Consider the following 26,830-nt stretch of genomic DNA (forward strand, 5'->3'; position numbering starts at 1 on the left):
TCAAAAAATAAAAGGGACATAAACTATCCAAACGTGTCATCAGTTACGCCTGCAATATTTGGCGATTCAAAAATGGTGCAGCCTCCGGTTCCAGCTCTACAAATTGAAAATTCTGACTGTGATATAGAGGAAGAGGATGTACACCAATCTGATCCTGAATTTCATGGAGATTCTGACGCTTGTCAGCTCTTTTCACAGTCACATTTAAACGACTTGACAAGAGATTTGAATCTTCCCAAAGATGCAGCGGAACTCCTCGGATCACGATTAAAAGAAAGAAATATGCTGGCACCTGGTACTTCATTTTCATGGTACCGTCACAGAGAAAAAGATTTTCTTCCATTCTTCGCTGAAGATGAAGATTTAGTGTTCTGTAAAGATATTCCAGGCTTGACGAAAATGTACGACATAGAATACGATCCTAACGAGTGGAGATTGTTTATTGACTCCTCAAAAAGAAGTTTGAAAGCAGTTCTTCTGCATAATGGGAATACATATGCCTCGTTACCTGTTGCACATTCTGTCCGTTTAAAGGAATGTTATGAAAATTTGGAAAAGCTTTTGACTAATATAGCTTATGAGCAACACGGTTGGATGTTGTGTGGAGATTTGAAAATCATAAGCATGCTACCAGGCCAACAAGGTGGTTATACAAAATACCCGTGCTTTCTTTGCGAGTGGGATAGCCGGGATAAACAACATCATTGAACCAAAAAGGAATGGACTCCAAGAACTGAACTAACCCCAGGATTCAAAAACGTACTTAAACAGAGTTTGGTTCCCAGAGAAAAAGTTTTACTGCCAGCATTGCACATCAAATTGGGTATAATGAAGCAATTTGTGGAGGCTTTAAATAAAGAGGGAGAAGGCTTCAAATATCTGCATTCAGTTTTTCCATCTTTATCAGAAGCTAAGATAAAAGAAGGAATTTTCGTCGGCCCTGATATTAGGAAATTAATGTCGGATGATAAGTTTGATGAAAAACTTAATGATATCGAGTTGCAAGCATGGCAGTCATTTAAGGAAGTGGTGACAAAATTTTGAGGAACAATTAAAGCTCCGACTATAAAGAAATAGTGGCCAAAATGATTTCCAATTTGGGTGTAATGGGTTGTAATATGAGCATTAAACTTCATTTCCTAAATTCTCATATTGATTACTTCCCAGAAAATCTAGGAGCCGTTAGCGAAGAACAAGGCGAAAGATTTCACAAAGATTTGAAAGAGCTTGAAGTCCGGTATCAAGGAAGATGGAATACCAACATGATGGCGGACTATTGTTGGTTATTGAAGCGCGACGATCCAAACCGGAAATTTAAGCGAAAATCGCACAACCGAAGCTTCCAGGAGAAAAGGACCAGGTTCCACAAATGAAATTTAAATGTTATTTAGACTAGTGTTAAGTTGTTATTATATTTTAGTAGTTTTTTAAGTTAAAAATAATGTTCTGTTTTAAATATATATTTTTTTATGTGAAATCTTCTGTTTTTTTGCTATCTTCTATCTGTGCCTTTTTTGAAAAATCTGGAGGTGATAGAGAAAAACTAAGTATATATTCGTAATCAGCGCACCAAAATACCCTAGAATCAGCTATCAAATTCCAGAGAGGAAGTTATGACTCTCATTTTGCAGGCCTGTGTTTTTAATTAGATTTTTTTTAAATCTAATTAAAAAATTTTAATTAGATTTTAAATATTTTTAATTAGATTTTAAATACAAAAACTTTTTGTATAAAATGGTGCACTTTCGAATTAATTTCATTAGTTTACCAGTGGAATTCAAATTGACACATATTGTTCATATTGAAAAGAAATATTCTTGCCTCATTTCAATGATCAAAAATGTCACCAAGAAAAAATAAAATCTGGATATTTTCAAAAAACAAGTGACGGTGCTGAATGCAAGGCGTGCAAAAAGTCTTTGAAAACAAAAGATGGAAACACAAGCGGACTTCATCGTCACCTCGAAAAAAAACACAGCCAAGATTACGTTGAGTATTCTGAAAAAACTGACGACTCTCTTCTTCCTCCTCCTAAGAAGAAACAACAAACCATGGTCGAAATGCTTGAAACAAAGTCCAAATATGACAAAGATAATTCCATTCAAAAACAGTTTGACTCTGCAATGCGTGATTACTTTTGCACTGAACTGGCATCCTTTTCAGCAATCGAAGGAAGAGGTTTCAAGTAATTGTTTGACATTGCAAACCCTAAACTGAGCCTTCATCACAGAACAACATATTCAAGAAAGCTTTCAATTCGGTCAAGAGAAGTTCAAGCTGGAATGAAGGGCATTAAAACGGAGATTACGTCAAATCTAAAAAGTGCTGCATTTACTTCTGACCTTTGGACTTCTAGAGCTCAGGACAGCTACATCTCTTGGACTTTTCATGCTATTGACGAAAGTTGGAGACTACATCACTGGACAGCCCATGTCCAACAGTTCCCAGACAGACACACAGGTATCTTAATTGAAGGAAAGCTGGATTCTTTCTTAGAAGAACAAAATTTGCCTGCTGATTTGCCAATGTACTGCGTGAACGACAAAACATTGCCTAGTTAAAAAAGTTTGGCAAAAAAATTCTGAATTAATATTTAAAAAAGTTGTTTACATTTGACAAATGTCATTTGTGTCTATTTGTCAAAACCATGTTTACATTTTTTTTTTTTTTCACTTGGATTTTGATAAATTTGTTTTCAAAAATTGTTAAACTTCTCGTCTCGTCTCCTTCTCGATCTCAAGAGAAGTACTAACTTCTCGTCTCGGTCTCGTCTCGGTTTGAAAAAACCTAGTCTCGCTCATGGTTACTGATTGCAGAATTTAATGACAGGTTTAAAGACTTTGAGGAACATAATGAAACACTGAAACTAGCTTTTCAGCCTCATCTTGTTGAAATTTCAACAGCCTCAGAATATTTACAGATCGATATGAGTGAGCTTTCTAAGGACAGTATCCTAAAATCTCTTTTTGACAACAAGAAGAATCCATTGGAAGTTTGGAAAACTGCAGTTGAGTATCCAAAACTCCGTCAAATTTCCAGGCGTCTTCTGAGCTGCTTTGGTACAACCTACTGCTGTGAATCTACGTTTTCACACATGACATTTATCAAGCCTTGTTTAAGGTCACAGTTGACCGATAAGCAAAAGAAACAGAATCAGAAAAGTCATTGATAACTTTTGTGATACATGATACATTAAGAAATATTGTGATACAAGATGCTTTAAGAAATATAACATTAGTACGAGTACTATACACCAAATTTGCATATTTATTAGTGCGGCCCCCAAATATTTTTTTAAGGGTCATACGGCCCCCAAGCTCAGAAAGGTTCCCCACCCCTGCCCTTAATAATAAAATACATCAGATAAAAAGGTGATCAGAGCATAGTTTTTGCGTGCCTTTGTTTTTATGTGAGCAAATTAAAGGTAAAAAACTAAAAAAAAAGTTTTTATACTTTGAATATATATAGTTTGCTTTAAAATTAAAAATGCCTAAAAGTTGAATAATATTAAAACATTGAGCAATCTTATTCCCTCGTGACATATTAGTGCAATGTTTATATTTAATGCAGTTACTCATTAAAAAATATAAATTTTTGTAATAAAACTTTTATGGATACAGAAAGATATTAGGATCCAATCATTTTAAATTAAACTTTAATTGAGTAATCAAACTAAACGGGTTCTACGCATCATAAATATTTGTTTTGATATTTTCTTTTCAACTATATTTGTTAAAAAAACAAGACAACTGAGCGTATGTGTAACAATCCAACGTATTGAAAAAAGCTTGGTAAGAAAATACCAAAGTGGTATAATTAACTAAAATTGATAGTGCTACTTTTAATAATGCCAAGGAAATTGAATAAATTTGGTTTTGGTTCAAATTAACTTTGGTTTTATTTAAACCATTAGATTCAAAAAATAAAACAGCTTTATTTTAATTTTCTATTTATATTTATTTAATACACAAAGTAAAATTAAACAAATAAAAGGTAAATACCGTAAATATAATAAATAAGGAATTAAGATAAAAAAAAGTGTAACCAAAAGCCATAAACGTCCATGAAGCAAATTTATTTTGTCAAAGCATAAGGTTCATACTGATTTCTAAAAAAAATATATATATATCACAATTAGCATAAACCTTAATATATTACGTAGTCAGTTTTAAAATTATTTTCAGTTTGACAAAATTTTAAACACCAGTTTGTGAACATGGTACATAGAAACATGCTTTAAGATCTCGCAATACATCCCCAAACTTTTCTTTATTCCTTAAATGTAAAAACAATATTTTTGTCGGAGACATGAAAATAAATCACGTACTTTAGGTGAGCGCCCAGTATTTTTGTAGTTCAAGATAGGTTACTAAAAGCCATGCGGCATACTCAAATTTATAGTATGTTGATACTTGTGTTAAGTGAGGATGACTTGCAAAAAGACTAGGTAATCGGAGTTAACCCAACCTCGCCCCGACTTCTATTTGCCTCCATCTTAGAACTACGCCTTTTAAGTTCATTTTTTTTTTTTAAGTTTTGTCATAAATTAAATCAAAGTTCATCGACAGATTTCAAATTTCATCAAAAAATTTCTTTTCGTTTAGGATGTATGACCATGCAAAGTATAAAATTCTTCTCATTTACCCCCTAAAATGGACAAATTAACTTGGACAGGTATTGGAGGATCGTCTCGATCTCCACAAAGTTGCATTAAAAAAATCATGCCCTCGAGCATGTATTTTGAGTTTTAAAACTAAAATAGCATACTGACTTATCAACTTTATTAACTAATTACTATTATTGCTATTTCAGTTAAGACTGTTATTTAAATTCAGTTATTACAATTATTATTTCAAATATTACCAATTAACAACGGCTAGCCGTCGCTAATAGTTAATAATTAAAATAATAACTTCTCACACGCGTTGACGTATGAACTGACAACATGTTTTCGGTCATTACATTGAAATTTATTAAATGAGACCGATATATCATGTCAATATTATAAATGCATATCAGATGTTTTTATTTGAAGCATTCATTTAAAATGTTTTGCATTTGCTGCTTCGGGAAAAAGCAAGGATTTAAGACCTTTAAATAATGATGAAACAACCCCGGTGGGAAATAAGCTAGCGAATAGCTAGCTAGTCGCTACCTATAAGTAAAAGACGCGCTTAAGACGTATAAAATAAATAGTAATATGTGTTTTAAACGTCTTAAACGCGTTTTATGTCACCTGGCGCAAACCAAAAATGACAAATATATTGGCCCCTATGTTTGAATGTGTTTCGGGAAAACTTTATAAATGCGTTTTAAATGAACCTGAAAAAAGACTTATTTGTCCAGATTGCTATGTTCAAGTGTCACAAAGAATTCCACATCCGTGTACGAAGTTAGAAAGACAAAAGAATTTGACGGCCATTGTAAGATCAACATCCCCTGCAGTGCAAAAAAAAATTTTATCCAGTTTTATCAAAAATTTTAGCATAAAGAATCAGATAACATTTTAGCTTTTTGGTTCACCAAGTTGCTATGAAGCAAAAACATTTGGTTCAAAGCAACTTGTTGTCTCTGTCGGAAAGACTAAGGTTAAGAAACCTTTCTTTTCTTTGGATAAATTAAACAAACTTCAACTAAACTACATACCAACTAAGGTTTTGATGCCTAAAAAAATTTTTTTAAATAATTTTCTCATGAGTTTAAAGCCAATTTAAAAATTTTTTTGTTATGAACTCTGAGTAATCGCAATATGAATAAAGTTGCACACATTCTGATGAGTCGGAAAAGTAAGAAATCTGGTTTCAATATGACTGAAAACAACAAGCTGATCGGAAAATTATTCAATGGTGACAAATTCCCATTGTTATTAGAAGTAAATGAAAAAAGAGGTAAGTAATCTATTATAAACAATTTTAGATAAGGGGTCTTCCATAAAGTACGTAGGCAGGTATGGGGGAAGAAGGTTACCCCTTCTAATTCCTAATATTAATGTACCGATGAGTACAAGGAGAGGAGGCTGGTGTGCAGATTTACGAGTTTAAAAAATAAATGTTATGTTATAATATTATAACTATAATTAATAAATGTTATAAAATATAGATATGTCAAATAAACTAAAATCTTTTAAGTGTTTTATGATTTGAAAAAGTTATGCTTTGAGGAGGAGACAAATAATGTGTACGTATACAGAGGGGATCTTTGAAGGTATATAGTTGCGAACAAAAGGAGAGTGGGAGTCCTTTATCAGTGGATTTACTGTGTGCATACTTTGCCCTTTAACTAGAATGCGATCTGTATCATTTTGATTTTTAATGCAGACTTAAAACGGTTTGAGTTGCTAATACGCATGCGTTTAAACTGTAAACCTCATACTGGATCCATTCACTCTGAATTCGTTATTAAACGAGCTTTGCTGACTAAATTATTAGTATACAAACTTAGATGATTCGTAGAATAGTTTTTAAGAAAAAATTATTAAAAAACAGTTGTAATAATAAAGTTATTAAAAGAAATAATTTGTGCTATTGAATTCTCTAAACCAAGTTGTGAAAATGTTTGGTAGTTTATTTGCTATTTAGTTATGGTGTAATATGGTTTAGTGTGAGTACGTGTGTAAAAATCTTATTATTTTTATCATTGATTATTATATATCATTGGAAAGAGGATAAAATCAGCATTACAATAGTGAAAACTTTGTAACAAAATAACAACTCTACAAAAAGTTATGCTCATTCATTAAATGAGCATTTAAGTTACAAAATTTGATTAGAAGAATTGCCTAATAAAACTGCGACAAATTTTAAAATGTCAGATTCGGCTAAAGGTAGTTTTGTTATGGAACTTTGTTGTTTGAAGTGCAATATTTTGCTTTATTTACAATATTTAACTTTTTAATTAAAATTTTGGCAAAGTTTGGCAAATAATTTTTTAAACTTTTCTCAATAGTTTCAATAATGTTCTCAATTAATATAAATCCTTTAATATAAATTTGATGCCTAATCAACAACAAAGTTCAATAAAAGCAGTAGGAATTACAAAAAATAAACTATACTAAAATGAAATTTAACTCTTACTTTTAAAAAAAAAGTCTATGGTGATGTAAAATTCTTAAAAATAACATAAAAAAATACATCCTTACATCTCAAACTAAGCAACCTTTGATAAAATGGTTGAAGATTTTGATTACAAAACCAATGCCGTAACTCATTGGATAAGCACATACCTAATATATATGTATGTATATATATATATATATATATATATATATATATATATATATATATATATATATATATATATATATATATATATATATATATACAGTCAGAGAAATAAGTATCCGAACAAAACATTTTATTGTGAAAAATAAACTTTGTCAGGTTATTTCAGAATCACATATGTTTTTGATAAATACTTTTATAATTATTCTAAAAGCAAATTTAATTCCGATTTTATGTTGCAAAAAATTAATCAACGGTAATTAACTTGCGTTGCTAAAATTTAACGATTCCCGAAGGAGTGTTAAAACTTTAATGAAAAATAATTATCCGAACATGTTGTTTTGTAAACGAAGTTTTGAAATTGATTATTAAAAAAAGTTTTTAAACCAATGGTTTTAGAAATATTGTTGTTTTACAACGAGTAATTTTTAATAATTGACTGATATTTTTTTAAATTCATTTGATTTACCATTGATATCATCAAGTTTGGGAGTTAAAATCAAGGAATGGTCCCAAGCTCAGCGCAATTTGGTTATTGACTTGTTCAAGCAAGGTTAAACGTTAGGTCGATAAATAAAGCGACTGGAACTGCATTAGGAACCGTCAGCGATCTGATTAAAAAGTATAATATGTTTGGATATGTGCAAAATCAGCCCAGATTCGGAGCAAAGCGTAAAACAACATCAAGAATAGATCGACAAATTGTCAAGATGGTGCAAAAAAACCGTTTTTTATCAGCACCAAAAGTGTCAAGCCTCCTTCAGAAAGATTTTGGGTTAAAAGTGAGCTTATGTACTATTCGAAATCGATTGAAAGAAAGTGGATTCAAAGCAAGAGTTCCATGCAAGAAACCATTCCTTTCAAAAATCCATCGAAAACGAAGACTTGCATTTGTTAAAAAATATGTGAATATGCCGGTATCATTCTGGAGGAAAGTTTTGTGGACGGAAGAGTCAAAATTTAATCTTGTGAAGTCCGATGGAGCTCAAAAGGTATGGAGAAAAAAAGGGGAAGCATTCACACTCAGTTGTATTCGAGGCACAGTAAAATTTAGTGGAGGCAATGTTATGGTATGGGGATCGATGGCTTGGAACGAAACAGGAAAACTGGAGTTTATTGATGGAATTATGGACTCTGAGGTTTATGTTAACTTCCTCAACAAAAATCTTCTGGCTTCAACTAAAAAACTGCGATTAGGAAAACATTTTATCTTCCAACAAGACAATGACCCTAAACATACGTCAAAGAAAGCAAAAGAGTTTTTTATCCAAAAGCAAATTGAGTTACTTGAATGGCCTGCGCAAAGTCCAGATCTCAATCCAATTGAACATCTCTGGGCTATTCTGGATAAAAAATGTCGCACACGATGTCTAAAAAGAAAAGAAGATTTAAAAATCATGCTCCAAGAAGCTTGGGCTGATATTGACTCAGATACGATAAAGAAATTAGTTGAATCGATGCCATGTCGACTTGCAGAAGTCATAAAAGCTAATGGCGGTCCAACTCGATATTAAAAAGTCATAAAAATAATTACTCGGAGAAACGTTAATCTTTAAGCCTTAATCTTTAAAATTTTGTTCGGATACTTATTTAATGCTAAAAAATTGCATAGTTTAAATGTATCTTAATTTTTTATCAATTAAATATTATTATTGATATTTTTTTTTTGCATATTGAATTCGTAATAAAATTTTCTTTCAGAATAATCATTTCTTTTATTTTTATCAAGTTTTTTTTTTCGAAAATAACTGACAAAGTTTATTTTCCATAAAAAAATCTTTTGTTCGGATACTTATTTCTCTAACTGTACATATAGTAGATGAATATTAACAAACTTATTTGCTGGATGATTCAGAATAAGATTTCTGTGATATATATATATGTATATACATATATATATATATATATATATATATATGTATATATATATAAATGTATATACATATATATATATGTATATATATGTATATATATATATATACATATTTATAATATGTGTTTATACATTTATTATACATATTTGTCTTTATTTACTTTGTTACACACATATATACATATAAGTGTGTGTATATATTATATATATATATACATATATATATATATATATATATATATATATATATATATATATATTATATATATATATATATATATATATATATATATATATATGTATATATATATGTATATATATATATATATATATATATATATATATATATATATATATATATATATATATATATATATATATATATATATATATATATATATATATATATATATATATATATATATATATATATATATATATATATATATAGCTAGCTCGTAGCGGGTGCGAAGTGTGTGAAACACACAGGCGCAGCATTAAAAAGGCGCAAAAATAAAATTCTGCTTAGATACAAAATAAATCGGCCTTTCTTGATCTATGACTAAAAATGCAAATGGTACTAAGTCTATTTCAATAAAGACTTCATCATACATTCAAGCTATGTATAATGAAGTCTCTATATATATTGCAAACAACAACTTTTTAGATTATAATATAGCATAATTAAATTGCGGTACATTTGATAAAACCATAAAATGTATAATACTTAATACTTGCAGTAGCAAATAGAGTTAGCCTCATCAATAATTATTTTCAGTTTACTTGTATATTTTGATCTGGTGATACGCAATTGTGACTTTGTTTTTTATTATTATTTGTTAGTTAAACAAAGACTGTGAAATCATGGCTTATAAAGTTATAACCATTTGGTTTTTGATAGCTGAATTTGAAATGGGACATGATAAGCGTTTAACGAATGAAGTATTATAATCGTACTAAACAAGTTATTGTACGTTGTGCTGCTGCTCAGCACATGACTACATCTCAAATTCGTGTTGATTTACAATTACCTGTAACTGTTCAACGTGTGAGACAAATCTTACATGAAGATCCATACACAGTTTGGAAAAGCGTAAGCCAAGATCAAAACCTATTGGTCGTCATAAAGAAGTTAGATTAAAATTTGCAAAAGAACCCATGTATTCACAAGATGAGTAGCATCAAGTTTTCTTTAGTGATGAAAAAAAGTTCAATCTAGATGGTCCAGATGGCTATCAATATTACAGCCACGATCTTCAAAAAGAAAAAGAAACTCGAATGAGTCGTAATTGATTGAATTGGACTGATTTTATAAGCTTTTTTTCGATCAATTCCTCTAGTTTTAGATGTGGGGAAATATGTAAGAAAAACAAAAAGGCAGTGTTGGAGTGAGAGGTCTATGTCATCAGCTATTGAGGCTGTAGGAAAGAAAGAAATGGGATTAAAAAAAGCATGCAAGCAGTTCAATGTACCACGGAATACTTTGCAAAGAAGGTGTAGACTTAATTTGAACTTTGTACAAGCCTCGTTGAAATCACTTGGATCAGTAAAATGTGTGTTTTCTATTGAAATGGAAAATGAGCTGGAGACTCATATCAAGCAAATGGAAGCTATGCTCTTTGGTTTAACACCTCAAGTTTTGCGTAAAGTTGCCTACCAGTTTGCTAAACTTAACAATCTTCATAAAAGGTTCAGTTCAAAAAGTGAACAAGCTGGTGCTAATTGGTTTCATGGATTTTTGACTCGACACCCTCAATTATCTGTAAGAACACCAGAGCCAACTTCTGCAGCAAGAGCACAGGGTTTTAATCAAGCCAGTGTCGTAAAGTTTTTTGATTTATTGCCAGCATTGCAGGAAAAGCATCACTTTTTTCCAGATCGTGTTTATAATGTTGATGAAACAGGCATTACTACTGTTCCAAATAAGCCATCAAAAGTGGTTGCTATTCGTGGAAAGAAACAGGTTGGATCCCTAACTTCTGCTGAGCATGGGCAGTTGGTTACAGTGGAAATCTGCATGAGTGCTTCAGGCAATTTTGTGCCACCTCTTTTTGTTTTTCCAAGAGGTTACATGAAATCTGAACTAATGGATGCTGCACCGCCCAGTTCAATTGCTGTTTGTCACCCATCAGGTTGGATGCAAAGTGATATATTTGTTAATTGGTTCATGCAATTTGTAAAGCATGCTAACCCAAAAGAGCATGAACCTGTTCTGCTAATACTAGATGGACATAAAACTCATACTTCAAATCTAAAAGTAATTAATCTAGTTCGTCAAAATAACGTTATTTTATTGTGTCTTCCACCACATTGTAGCCATAGACATCAACCTTTAGATGTAGCTTTTATGAAGCCTTTAATGACTTATTATGCACAAGAGGTCAAAAATTGGCTGAGAAATCATCCTGGACGAGTTGTAACAACTTATCAAATAGCCGAACTGTTTAAAAATAGCTTTTTGCGAGCAGCATCTGCTATCACTGCTGTTAATGGTTTCGTTAAGAGCATTTTCCCGATAAATCAAAATGTTTTTACAGACAATGATTTTGCCTCAGCACTTTCAACTGATATTCCTCTGCAGTTGCTCAATAAAAAAATAACGTTAGAAGATGTTCCTGGTCAAACATTAATCTCGCCACAGCAGATTCTAGACATTGCTCAAAATGAGGATCTGCTCATCGAGCTTTAGGCCTCAAAAGTTGTAACGCCAGTTGTTAATCAAGTTCTGACAAAAAGTCTCAACTTTTCAGAGCCAGTTGTTCCACCAACATTATCAAATAAAAACCAATATTTTCCCTTGACAAAAGTTTCTCCTATTCCAAAGATTATTACTCCTCGAAAAAAAAAAATCATCAACACAAGGGTTTACTGCTGTTTTGACAAGCAGTCCATACAAATATGATTTGGAAGAAAAGCAAAATATAAAGACAATAAAAATGTTATTAAAAGAAAACCGAAAGTTATTAACAGAAATCAAAAGAGCAAAAGAAAAAAAAAATGAGCTAAATATTGTATTTATGTTTATTGCAATTATAAAAAGCACTAATGTTTATTATGTTTTTTGATATTTTTTGAAATTAAACATATTATCTTTTAATTTGCACAAGATTAGTTCGAGAGTTGTCACTTCAATTTAGGCACATTGTACATTCTGCCTCAGTTGAGTTTACTCAGAGTCTCAAATTTTAATGTGAACAATGAACAGAAGATTACGTACCATCAATATATTACAGTCAATTTTTGTTTAATAATTAGGTTTTATTCAGAAATTAAATAAGGAGGCCATTTTAGGCTACCTCAAGGGTGAAACGGGCCCCTAGCATCTCTTTGTTCAACGGTTATTTCCTAATGAAAGGCATAGCCACACCTTTATTTTTTTGATGTTAAATTGTAGAGCATAGATTGAATTTCCTGAAAAATACTTTGTTTGTAATTTTCGGTTGGTTATAGATAGCTGATTCTATCATTTTTTGAAAAGGAGCCCGTTTTAGGTCACTCTCCCCTAAATGTGTAAATAAGATATTTTGATTATTTTTAATTCAGTAACGTAACGTTTTAATGACGTTCGTTTAATTTATGAAAATAAATTTTGATCACGAACACGTTATCGGTAACTGATAAATAATTAAAAAAAACTATTGTTTAAAAACATTATTAAAAATAGTTCACAAAATAAATAAGAAAAAATTTATTAACAGGTAATAAAATAACCAAAAACCAACTGTAAAATTATAAGATAATAAACAAATATTATTTTACGTTTTATGGAAAACATATTTTTTTCAAAATTAAATTTAGATTCTTTTTGAAAAAAATAATAAAAATGATTTTTTAAATAGGAACTTATATTTTATTTGTAACTTTTGTTATAGTGAGGAAAAAAAAACTGTATGTTTTTTAACGTGTTAATAAAATAACTTAAATTACAATGGGTACTTGAAAAGACGCTAGTGACGCAATATAACTCCTAACAATGCAAAAAAATATTTGCTGAGTTTGAGTTACTTAGAAATGCGTTAAGCGTTTTTTTTTTTACGCAACGAAATCTCGTAACAAGGCCTGTGTATTAGGGTGGAGTGAATTTTAGTTTTTTTACAATTCTTTTAGCCTGGGTGTGCAAAAGTTGTCTATTCATTTCAGAAATACTCTGGAAAAATATCAATGCTCTAGGAAATTATCTTAAGGTTCCTTAATACCTTTAAAATTTTAATGGGTCTCTAATATTATATAAAAAATTTTTTTTCAAAAGTATGTCATGTTGGGTCTCAAAAGAAGCAAAATTTTATAAAAATTTCAAAAATAACAATTATTTTATATAAAAATTATTATTGAAGATTTTTTTGAAATTATAATTAAAAAAAATAAACTTTTTTCATTTTTAGTTTAAAAGGTCATTTTTTCTGCAATAAACTATAAAATAACAATTTTTTTTTTAAATAGTTGTTATTTTTGAAATTTTTATAAAATTTTGCTTCTTTTGAGACCCAACATGACATACTTTTGAAAAACTTTTTTTTATATAATATTAGGGACCCATTAAAATTTTAAAGGTCTTGAGGAACCTCATGATAATTTCCTAGAGCATTGATATTTTTCCAGAGTATTTCTGAAATGAATAGACAACTTTTGCACACCCAGGCTAAACGAATTGTAAAAAAAACTAAAATTCACTCCACCCTACTGTGTATATATATATATTATAAAAATGTGTGTGTATATATATATTATACAAATTTTATCTTTATTTATTTTGTCACACACACACACACACACACACACACACACACACACACACACACACACACACACACATACACACACACATATATATATATATATATATATATATATATATATATATATATATATATATATATATATATATATATATATATATATATATATATATATATATATATATATATATATATATATATATATATATATATATATATATATATATATATATATATATATATATATATATATATAAGGTAAAGTAGGGTAATTTCGACGTATTTAGCCATTTTGTTGTTTATAGACAATGGTTGCTTTAATAACGTTAAAAAATCATGCATATATATGCCCTGCAGATATATCTATTAAAAAATAGTTAAAAAATTGTTTTAAACTTACAAAGTTTTATGTAAAATATGTTTTACAAAATACTCAAAGATGACGAAATTAGCGACCTAGTATGGTATTTTCGGCACTATGATATGGTAAATTCGGCATACTTGAGAAAATTAAGACGTTTGTTGAAAACGCATTAATATAATTAAAATATTATAAACAGCTATAAATCTCCATTGTATAAAGTAATTGTCTCTTAAATGGAATTTGTTACACCTAATTCGCAGTAATTAAAGACGTTGCAATTGCAAAGATTAATAACTTTTGAATCACCTGTTTTAGTAAAGTATGAATATATCACCCAAAACAAAAACCTTATTAGAAAAATGTGCTTCCAAAGTAAAATTGTAAATGAAATGCTTACTAATTTCTATGATTTCGATGATTATTTCTAAATTCTGTTTAAATAAGAATTCTTGTTTATAAGCTCATATGAAGTAAAATAATATCTTACATAACTTCTATAGTTAAACATAAAAAATAATATTTTATATAACTTCTATAGTTAAACATAAAAAAATAAAATACAAAGTTCAAAGAAGACTTTATAAAAAGAGATTTATTTAAGAAAGTTAAAAAACAGCTTATCAATATATGACATATAACTTTTTTTTAAAGAATCATTGTTTCATACAATCATCACAAGTAAATACTTTTTTAGCATAAACACAACATATAGCAGCACATGTTTCATTCCACCATCTAGAGCATTTATGGCATTTATCCCAATTATCCTTTAAATACGGATTGACAGGATCACCATAACTGTATTGACACATTGCACAAAGTTGTTTATTAATCGCATCTTTTGCATCAAGGTTATTCAAACATGCCTTTTGATGTGTAGATATATCTTTTTTAATACACTTTTTACGTGGCTGCCTGTTCTTATATTTCAAAGTTAAAGATTCCTCTAGCTGAGATTTATATGGTGATCCTGTAATTTTTTCAGCATGATTTACCCTCCTTTTTATACCTGTTCTCTTTGTATTTTTAATTTCAAGTCCAGCTCGTGATCCAAATGTAGCATCATGAGGTTGTGAGGTTTCATTAGAGTTGGCTAATTCTAATGACTTCTGAAGTGTAAATGATAAGTTTGGTGAAACAGATTCTTAATAAAAATATTTAACTAAAAAAGATGAATAAAATTAGTATATAAAATGTAAATTTAAAAAAATAGTTAAAATGTTTTTAAAAAGTTTGAAATTTTTTTAAGAAATTTTTTTTTAGGCTAATAAAACAACAGAAAAATTATTATTTTGCTTGATATAAAACAAATTAAATTTGTGTTTAAAATAAATGGTGGAAGATGGTAAAAATAATACACCTTTTAAAATGATTTACTTTTTTGAGAAGCAAAAATACATTCTGTGACAAAATCAACATGATCTAAATCTTTAGCAGAGTCTAACCCACTGTCGAGAGTAGAATGCATTTCAGAGGTAATATTTGGTTTTGAAATTTTTGATACAATATATGAGTGATCATTAGCCTTAGCTGCAGCAAAGTCTTCTTCAGTAAATACATTTCTATCAAATGGATATATTCCACATTTTTTAAACCCTGACTGACAATTTTGAACAGTTGCAGCTTTCCCATAAGCTATTCCAAATAATTCACTAACCTCTAATTCAGTTACAGGACAACCTGGATGATGACGAAGTTAAGTACCAACTTCTTGATCATAGAATATTTTGAGGCTTTTAGAAAATGAAACATCAAGTGGTTGCAGTTTGTGTGTGCAGTTGGACGGAAATGATAATATAATAACATTTGTCTCGCGAGCTTTTATAATAACACTAAGATTTTTTTTATGATTTATGAAATTAGAAGAACTGGTTGGTTTCTTAACTGTGGCTGGAGTGCTAGTAGAAAATGATCAAATCATTTTTCAAAAAAATCAGTTGTTATCCACCCATTTTTGCTACCACCAGAAATAGAACCAACTGGGGCTTTATCTAAAAATTCAGGTCTCACTCGAATACGTGGATAAATCAGCATTGGAGGGACAAAAAATCCGCTTGCTGATTGGAACAAACTATTGTGATTGTTTTTCCTCCTTCAGAGCTTGTTAAGCCACCAACACTATGTTTTTTCTTCAGGGCAACAACCAATCCTGGTTTATGGCATATAGACAATCTGGATTCGTCTACGTTGAATAAGTTTGATGGTGGAATAATCTACATTTCATTGGCATTAAACATTATTTTTTCTAATTCATCTTAAAAACGATTAACTTTTATTCTATTAAATCCAATGGCTTGATGCAATGACGTTGATTCAGCAACTCTTACGGAGAGTTTATTATGACGTTTCAAAAAACCCCTAAACTATTCTTTTCCTGCTGACTTAGTTCCACAATTAAACTTGTGAACAACACCATTTTCTTCACAAAACTGGAATACCATTTGTTTCACATCTTTTGGAGACAGGCCAAATAATCTCTGTGACATGGTCAGAAGAACTTCGACAAGTTCTTTTTCTTGAAAAGCTGAGAGTGTTGTTGGGTGTCCTGCACTTAACTTTTTAACACAATTAACAACAGACGCTCATTTTATATAGTCATGTAGTGTTTGCCTTGGTATTTTATATTGTTTAGCAGCAGAATATTTCGAGCAACCATCGACTAAAACTGCATGTACTGCTATTTTCAACGATTCATTTGACCAATTACCATATTTTACACGTTTATATTATATGATGCTGTCAAATAATGTTTACATATATATATATATATATGTATATATGTATATATATATATATATATATATATATATATATATATATATATATATATATATATGTATGTATATATATTTATATATATATACATATATATTATATACAATTATTACAAATATATTTTTAATATCTTAATAATAATATACACAATATAAAATAATTTTATGACATAATATAAATAATAATGTATATATATAACAAAATATATATATATAATAATTAAATTATTATTATTATTATTATATATATATATATATATATATATATATATATATATATATATATATATATATATATATATATATATATATGTATATATATATATATATATATATATATATATATATATATATATATATATATATATATATATATATATATACATATTATGTATATAATAAATTATTAACTTATTATATACATGTTATTAAATATGACATAAATTTAATTTATATTGATGGGAACTAATATTTTATCAAGTTTCACACAGACACTAACGAATTAACTTTTTTACTAACTCGTTATTATTTTATTACTATCTGAATTACTAAAATCAACTTCTATACATAATAGTTCAAACGCTTATTTCCATTTTGGTTTCAAAGAAAGAACAGGTCGGCAAATTCGGCAATGCCGAAATTAAAAACTATTCATAAGCCGAAATTATCTCCTTAGAGCAGTCCTTGAGGAAACTTTTATATCTTGTAACATTCTCTGAGTTTCATGTTATTGTTGCTCACATTTTATTCAGTTTATATTTTTAAATAAAATAAATAACAACTATTGGTAAAAATTTCAGAGAAAAAATCATTTACCCTACATTTTTCAAAAAAGTAAAAATGTTAAGAAAGAGCTAATAATCATAAATTAACGTACCTGTAATGTAAAAATAAAAGTTTAAACTAATATTTTTAGAAAAATTGTTTATCTTAATACAATACCCAACTATAATTTTAATATTCCAATAAATAAATATTTTTAGGTGCCTTTTGAAGGGGTGCCGAAATTATCGCCCTGCCGAAATTACCCTACTTTACCCTATATATATATATATATATATATATATATATATATATATATATATATATATATATATATATATATATATATATATATATATATTTGTTTTTTATTACAATATTCATTACAATTTAAATAAACAAAACTTTATTACAATAATAAAAGTTAACAAGTCAAGATATCGTTAAGAAATAAATAATAAAATTAAATATAAAGAACGCGGATACTCAAAGAAGACAAGAAGCGGTTTCTCTGTGACAAGACCATCAGGTCTTGTCACAGAGAAACCGCTAATTGCTTGTGGATAAAAAAACAAACAAAAAAATAAATAAAAAAGAATATACATTAAATATATACATATACTAATATAGATAAGGGATTTTCGAAAAAGTTTTAAAATTTAAAAGCAGATTAGTATATTTTCTGTTGAAAAAATGAGTTTTTTAAGATTTTGTTTAAAAGAATCAAAATTACATTCTTGAGAAAAATCTTTAGATGTATTTAGAACTATATTCCATAAAAATGGTCCGCTAAATAAAATAAAAAATTTTCCAAAATTAGTTTGAGAAAATGATTGTCGAATTAAATTATCGTTCCTTAAAATAAATTTATTTCTATCTCTTTGTAAATACAAGTTACGAAAAGAAACGGGTGATAGGTGGGTCTTGCATTTATACATAAAACAAAGAATATTAAAAACATTTAACTCATATATATTGAGTGCTTTCATATCATATAAAAGAGGCTTGGCGTGAGCAAAACGGTCCTTGAAATTGATAAGGCGTGCTAAATGTTTCTGTTGCCGATAGAGAGGTTTAAGTTTACTTTTATAAGTGCTACCCCAAGCAATGTTTGCATAATTAATATGACAATGAATTAGCGAATAATATAACTGAATTAAGGTATGTTTATCTAGAAAGTTTCTTATTTTGTATAAAATACCTATATTCTTTAAAATTTTATTGCAAAATGTAGCAATGTGGCTTTTCCAATTAAGATTTTCATCGATATATACACCTAAAAATCTTGTCACTAGAATTCTTTTAATAATTATGTTATCGATAAAAAGAAAGGGTAACATGCTAGGCAGCTGGTGCTTTTTATCCAAGGATGAAAAAGAATCCATTTAGTTTTATCAACATTTAATGATAGTTTGTTTAATCTGAACCATTCGGAAATTTTGGCTAGTTCAATGTTCATGTTGCTAAAAAGTGTAAAAATATTTTTATGAGAAAGAAATAAGTTAGAATCATCAGCAAACATAATTGTCATTAGATTAGAAGCTTTTGGTAGATCATTTATATTTATTAGAAATAGGAGGGCTCCTAATATGGATCCTTGAGGAACTCCACATGAAATATTTAACAAATTAGATGATACGTTACCATTCGCATAAATTAATTGATTCTGATTATTTAGGTAACTTTTAAGCCAAATTAATATATTTCCAGTAATTCCGTACCACTCCAACTTTTTAAAAAAAATTTTGTAATCAATAGTATCAAAAACTTTTGCCAAGTCAATGAAAACACCTAAAGTAAATTGAGAATTTTCAAATGAGTCAGATATATTTCTTGTAAATTGTAAAATGGCATATTCAGTGGAATTGTTTTTTTGGAATCCATATTGATTGCTGTATAATAAATTATTCATAGTAAGATGATTATAAATTTTATTGTACAAAATTCTTTCTAAAACTTTAGAGAATACAGAAAGTAGTGAAATTGGACGATAATTACTTATATTCTCAATGTTACCACCTTTTAATATTGGTATGACTTTTGCTAATTTTAGAGCTTGTGGAAAAATTCCCTGTTTAATTTATATTGAAAAAATCTTAAAGAGTATATCTTTTAAAACATCAAATGAACTTATAATAATGTTGCCGTTAATACCATTAGGGCCTACTGCTTTGTTAGATTTCAACATTTTAAATGCAATTTCAAACTCTTCAAAAGATAATTCAAAAGAGTTCAAGTAAGAGTTTTGAGGGAAACATAGATCAATCATTAAACTGTTTGCTATAGGAATGTTTTTTGCAAGATTTGGTCCTACAGACACAAAATATTTATTAAACTCTTCCGTAATTTGTTTTTTATCATATAAAAATTCATTATTATGTTTAACCATGTTTGGCAAAGGGTGAGATGCACTTTTTTTGCTGCCAGTAATTTCTCTTATTATAAACCAAGTGCGCTTAAAATTTAATTTATATTTATCTAGTAAATTTAAATAATATATATATATATATATATTTTTTTGAGGCTTTCAAAAAGTTTAGCGTAATTTTTATATATAGTTTTATTTTCATTTGTTTTACATTTTAAGTAATTAATGTATAATTTTTGTTTAATTTTGACGACTTACGCAAACCCTTTGTTATCCAAGGCGATTTAATACTTTTAACTTTGAGATTTAAATTAACTTCAGGGAAATTTGTATTGTTAATATCATAGAAAGTTTTAAAAAAGGAGTTATAAACTAAGTTTGTATTATCAGAGGCGTTAATAAAGTTCCAATCAATTAAAGATAATTGTTCTTTAAAAGATTCAAGGTCTTTATTTGTAAAAATTCGCTTTTTGAAAACTCGTTTTTCATTAGGAAGTAATTTATTATTTATATTTAAAGAAAAGAAAACAGGAAAATGATCAGATATGTCATTTTTAATTATGCCTTTTTTTAAGGATACGTTAAAAACATCAGTAGTTAAAATATTATCAATTAAGGAAACACTTGATTGAGTAATTCTTGTCGGTTTGCTAATCAAAGGAATCGCACCATTTTCGAGAATGCCATTATAAAACTTTTTAATGTTATTATTGACGTGGTATTGAAAACAATCTAAATTCAGATCACCCAATAAGTAGATAAATTTATTTTCGCGGTTACTTTTTTTAATAACGTCATTACATAAAAACGGATATAAATTTTTAATTTCGCCTGAAGGTGGGCGATAATATATATATATATATATATATATATATATATATATATATATATATATATATATATATATATATATATATATATATATATATATATATATATATATATACATATATATATATATATATATATATATATATATATTTATATATATATATGTATATATGTATATATATATATATATATATATATATATATTTATATATATATATATGTATATATATATATATATATATATATATATATATATTTATATATATGTATATATGTATGTATATATATATATATATATATATATATATATATATATATATATATATATATATATATATATTATATAATATATAATACAATAATCTGCAATAAGAAAAAATTAAATTTCTCATGAAGTCTGTCTAGCAGATTTTAGCAGATGCCTGTTCGGCGACAATGAACTTGTCATATCGATTTTTGAACTTGTTGACGCTTCTTGAATCGATAACTTGATTAGGCAACTTATTCCATAAGAATACAATCCTGTTTGTAAAGAAGTAATATCTAGCTTGGTTTTTTGTAAATTTTTTTTAATTTTTTTTTTAATTTTTTTATTTTAGGTGCCCCAAGAAGTCCTAACGGTCTTGTCACAGAGCACCGCGGAAGTGCATTTAACCAGGAAGTTCACGCCTCCTTCCTTACCGTTACGCGAAAATTTGTCCAGAGCTCGTTTCGAACCTGGATCTCCTGATTATAAAGCAAGCGCTCTAACCACTGCGCCACGGCCGCAAATTGTCTCGACAGTCTTAATTTTGAGCCTCTAACATTACTTGCAGGTCGTTGTGCTAAATGGGAATGTGGTATGGCATTGATGTGAAACTAATTTACTTCATTAAACTCCTTGAATGCTTTAAAATATTGTATCATGTCCCCTCGTTGCCTTCTTTGTTCTAGAGTTTGTAGATTGAGATAAGTTAGACGAGCTTTGTAATCTAATCTTCTTATTGCTGGAACAAGTTTAGTTGCTCTTTTCTGGACGGCTTCTAGAGCTCTTGTGTCTCTTTTTTGAAAAGGATTCCAAACAGATGCATAGTATTCCAATAAGGTCGATCAAAGGTTGTAAACAATCTAACAAAAATAGACCTCGTCCAAGATTTGAATGTTCGCTTAAGCATACCAAGGGTTATATTTGCTTTATTTATTGCACGTCTGATGTGGTAATTACATTTTAATTTATTGTTAAAAATTACACCAAGATTTCGCTCAATTTTTGTTGTTTCAAGGTTAAAAACAGCTCCAACATCATCTTTTATAGTGAAGTAAAAGTTATCTAAATTTTTGCTTGGTTTTTCACTGAATTTCATAATTTTACATTTCTCAATATTGAAGGTCACCTCCCATAGCTTGGACCAGTCTATGAGGGCGTCAAGGTCATTTTGAACTGATATGATATCCATATTGTTTTTGATCGTAGCAAAGAGCTGACTATCATCTGTAAAAAGCTTGCAAAAGTTCTTGACTATTTCTGGCATGTCATTTATATATATCAAAAGCAGTAGTGGACCAATAACCGATCCGAGTGGTACCCCACTCGTTACCTTTGCCCAGTCGGAATACACTCCACCCAAGACTACTCGCTGTCGCCTACTTTTTAAAAAAAATCAAAAATCCAAGCAATTAATTTTACATCAAACCCATAGACATTAAGTTTTTTTTTCAGTAGTTCGTGGCTTACTCTGTCAAAAGCTTTGGATAAATCTAGTAAGATTAGGACAGCCATAAAATTATGGTTTAGTGCCTCTGTTATTATATTTAACACCTCTAAGAAGTTTGTGGTACAAGATTTACCACTAACAAACCCATGCAGGTGAATAGATAGTAGTTTGAGTTTAGTAAGGTGCTCCGTCATGTATTCTATCATGTATATAATCTCTCCATGATCTTACTTGCAATTGAAGTCAACGAGGTTGGACGGTAATTTATTGGTTCAAGTTTACATCCTTTCTTGAAGATAGGTGAGATATTTGCATCTTTCCATAGCGAGGGAACAATACCTGTTTCAAAAGATTTGATAAATATATATGATAATGGAAAACTCAGGTTCTTATAACATTTTGAAAGAACAAAAGGATGTAACTGGTCTACTCCAGGAGGTTTCGATTTGTCTGAGCTGTAGAGTAGAGAAGCTACTCGAGTATTACTAAATAGAGTTTTACTGTCAACATAAGATATAGTTTGAGTTTTTAGTTTGAAATCTGTTCTGTTATGGCTCCGAGTAAAAGCTTTATGGAACTGTTGGTTTAAACAATGAGTGATATCTTTTTTCTCTGTGATTTGTTTCCTGTCAGCATCAAATACTGCCTTGATATCAGTTTTTTTTTTGTTTGTTGATATAGGAGTATAAAATTTTAGGGTTTTGTTTTGCATGCATTGAAATACTTTCTTCGTATTGTAAAACTGCTTTATTTACTAGTTTTTTAACTAATTTACATTGTTTGTTAAATTCAGTTTTAAGCTTACCTTCATTTAATTTAGATGCTGCAATCATCTTTTTGAAAATACATAATTTATATCTTGATACTTTTTTGATATCTTTATTCATCCATCTGGGTACTGATTTGGATAAGTCGAGGGTGGAGAGGAATTTTATGGGAACAAACTTCTTAACTAGTTTGTTATAAAAGTCAATGAAAATATTATAACATTGGTTAGTGTCTTTATCATAGAAGATTGTATGCCAATTAATATCATTAAGTGTTTCACTTATAGCTTCATAATTACCACATTTGAAATCTCGTAAACTTCTTTGATTGTTTTGTGGACAGAAAGGATCTTTAACTCGATATTCCCACTACAATGTCTTGTGGAACTGATTTTGCTCTGTGGATCCAATATGGGGGCCTATTTCTACTGCATATATACGATCAGGATCATCAATTAAAATTATATCAAGAAAGTTATGTTTGAAAGTTTATAAACTGCTTGTAATAAAAAACAGTCGTTTATAGTTTCTAAAATTTCTCGGCTTGAAACTCGTCCTTTACCACAACAAATACCTCCTGTATCATCCCAAAAGATATCAGGGTAGATTAGATCACCCATTGACTAATCTATGCTATTTTTCCATCGACTAATCTATGCGCTTCTCTAATCGAGTCATATGATGCATGAAGGTGTCTGTATAAACAACTAACTAAAATAGTATTTGAACCAATGCTGACCTTGCACCAAATTTGCTCACTATCTAAGTAGAAAGGATCAATCCCATGAGATAAAAGATCATTTCACACATAAATTACTACTCCTCCGCCACTGATAGTACTTCTATTATTGAAATAGGATGTGTAATTTTCTATATTTTCAATATAGAAAATTACACATCCTATTTCAATTATAGACATTACTGAGACTTGGTTCAACAGTACCGTTCAGAGGTACTGTTGAACCAAGTTTCAGTAATGCCTATAATGTGCGGAAAACTAAGCTGTTCAATTCTTACAATGAACTCATCCCATTTATTGCATAAGGATGTTGCATTAAAATAGAAACACTTTAAAGAAGTCATAAAATTTTTTTTTTCTTAATTTTTATAAAACAACTTTTATGCATGTCCTTAGAGTCACTGACTTTCTTTTTATTTGAGCTCAATCCATCTAAGTGTGCCAAAGCGTATGCCCCAATAATCATTCTTTCCATACTTTGTTCCTTATTTAAGCCTCCCATTTCATCCTTCGACTTCATTTGGAAGGTCATTGTTTCTATTATTTCTTTCAATTTTAAGTTTGGTTTCAATTAATCTTTCATTTTCAGTTCTGTCTGACATTATGTATATATTTTGCAAAGCTTCAAAATTTTTCAATTCATTAGCGTTAAGGTTGGCTGTTCGTTGTCCTTAAATTCTAAGAGTATTAGCGGGGAAGGAGAACTTTTATCAACTTGGTTTAGGGATTTATTCAATTGGTTTTCTGGTGTTGTTGTGTCTTTATACTTTTCTTGGTTTATATTATTACTGTACACCATAGTTTTTCTTTTTTTTAACCTTACTTGTTTCTTAACATCTTCTCTTCTTAACTTTAGTGCATTGAGAATTTGATCAACTATTTTGATGTCTGAATCACTTTCCACTGAGTCTTCTGGTACTCCTCTTATTAAAACATTGTTTTAAACTCTGATTTTCTCTTTTTTTCTTTCTGAATAGTAGCAATTAGTGCTGCATCATTTTCTTTAGAGGCTTTTCCAGGGTTTAAGAAACTTGACCAGATTTATTTTTCAAATCATTTATTTCATCGTCTTTCAGTCTAACTGTTTCTTCAAGTGTAGCTACTCTACCTTGCAAGCTAACAAGTGATTTTGCAGTTATCAGAAGTCAATTATATGGATTTTTTGTTCCATCAGTCTATCTTCCGTAAAATAATGGCCAGGTAGATTCTACCAAAGGATCCATTTTAATGAATGTGATCTTTTAGGTAAGAGGGCTACCACCCTAATGCAGTGGATTACCTCGGGTTCGTGTACTTTTAAAATTATTTTTAGTTAGGTTATTACACAGGGACTAATTACACAGGGACTAAAAAGTTTCAGTATGTGTTTTTTTCCGCATATATATGTATACAGTATATGCCAAAATTGTCACCATGTTTGAACAAAAAAATATTTTATATATATTTTAATAGAAAAGCTGTGAAGAAAAATGAAATTTTAGTTTTATTAATTAAATTTAAGACTTAGCTAACTAAAAATATTGCTTTTTGTTAAATTTAGAAGATATTGAACTTTTTTTTAAATTTGTATGTGAAAAGCTAATGGTGACAATTTTGTCGCGAATGAAAGCAGTTAACATATTTGTCTACAGTTAATTAGGCATACGACATAAATTATTAGCCTTATGCCTAAAATGATTGAGTTATCAACTTTTCACAGGTTTTTAACAATTAAATATCATTTAAAGTTTGATTTGTTTACAAAACATAAAAAAAGTATTGTTATTATCATCATAAGGAAAATAAATCTTGAACTAGAAAAAAATATTGTGGAAAGGCTTAAATCCGGACAATCTTATCGTGAAATCGCTGCTGAGTTCGGAAAGTCTCATAATCTCATATATAAAATCATATTGCGCAATAATTTAGAAGTAATTAAGCCTAAAAGTGGTCGAAAGAAAATTTTTACACCAAGAGACCAAAGAACAATCGCTTGTTTAATTGCTTCTGGAAAGTCTAAAACTTCAAAGGATGTTACTAATTTAATGAATAACAGCTATGGGACTCATGCTTTAGTGCGGACAGTCCATAGAGAGCTCAAAAAAATTGATTTTCAATCCAGAAGAAAGATCAAGAAGCCATTGTTAGTTTCTCGTCACCGCCAAGCTCGTTTATATTATGCTAAACTTCATGCACACTTCATATATATATATATATATATATATATATATATATATATATATATATATATATATATATATATATATATATATATATATATATATATATATATATATATAAGTTTAGATATAAGATTTCGTATATATAAATTACGATAAAATATTTCCTAAGAGTATTAATAAAAAACAAAACAAACTTAAAAATATATCAGAATGTTTTCAACTGAGAAAAGAATTTCTTTCAATTTTCTTTTAAATAAGAAAAAGTTCCATTCATGAGAGAAATCAAAAAGTTTTAACACTATTTTGTTCCATAAAAATGCTCCTCTAAATGAGATACAAAATTTACCAAAATTAGTTTTAAAAACTGGTTGAAGAATAAAATTTTCATTACGCAAATTGTATTTATTTTTAACTTTTAAAGAATATAAATTGTGAAAAGAAATTGGAGATGTGCGAGACTTACATTTAAACATAAAACACAATACATTAAAAATATTAAGTTGATATATATTAAGAATATTCATTTCGTTTAAAAGAGGC

At 28.8% G+C, this 26,830-nt stretch overlaps 1 protein-coding gene and 1 long non-coding RNA gene across 2 annotated transcripts; one reads left to right on the plus strand and one right to left on the minus strand.

Moving 5' to 3' along the window:
* Window positions 1-3,932: 3,932 nt before the first annotated feature.
* On the minus strand, window positions 3,933-7,228 carry LOC136089322 (uncharacterized). The gene is made up of 2 exons (XR_010642950.1): window positions 7,139-7,228; window positions 3,933-4,108 (listed from the first exon to the last, which is right to left on the minus strand). It is a non-coding gene; the product is annotated as an uncharacterized LOC136089322 (long non-coding RNA).
* A 3,264-nt stretch (window positions 7,229-10,492) lies between these two features.
* On the plus strand, window positions 10,493-11,782 carry LOC136089726 (uncharacterized). Its single transcript, XM_065815797.1, has one exon. The coding sequence runs from the start codon at window positions 10,493-10,495 to the stop codon at window positions 11,780-11,782; it is 1,290 nt and encodes a 429-aa protein (XP_065671869.1).
* The last annotated feature ends 15,048 nt before the right edge of the window (window positions 11,783-26,830 follow it).

This window comes from Hydra vulgaris, chromosome 13 (assembly GCF_038396675.1).
Source record: "Hydra vulgaris chromosome 13, alternate assembly HydraT2T_AEP".
Taxonomy (NCBI): Eukaryota; Metazoa; Cnidaria; class Hydrozoa; order Anthoathecata; family Hydridae; genus Hydra; species Hydra vulgaris.

What these genes read in the sequence shown, in the direction of transcription:
- LOC136089726 (XM_065815797.1), top strand. Translation starts at nt 10,493, where the DNA reads ATGTCATCAGCTATTGAGGCTGTAGGAAAGAAAGAAATGGGATTAAAA.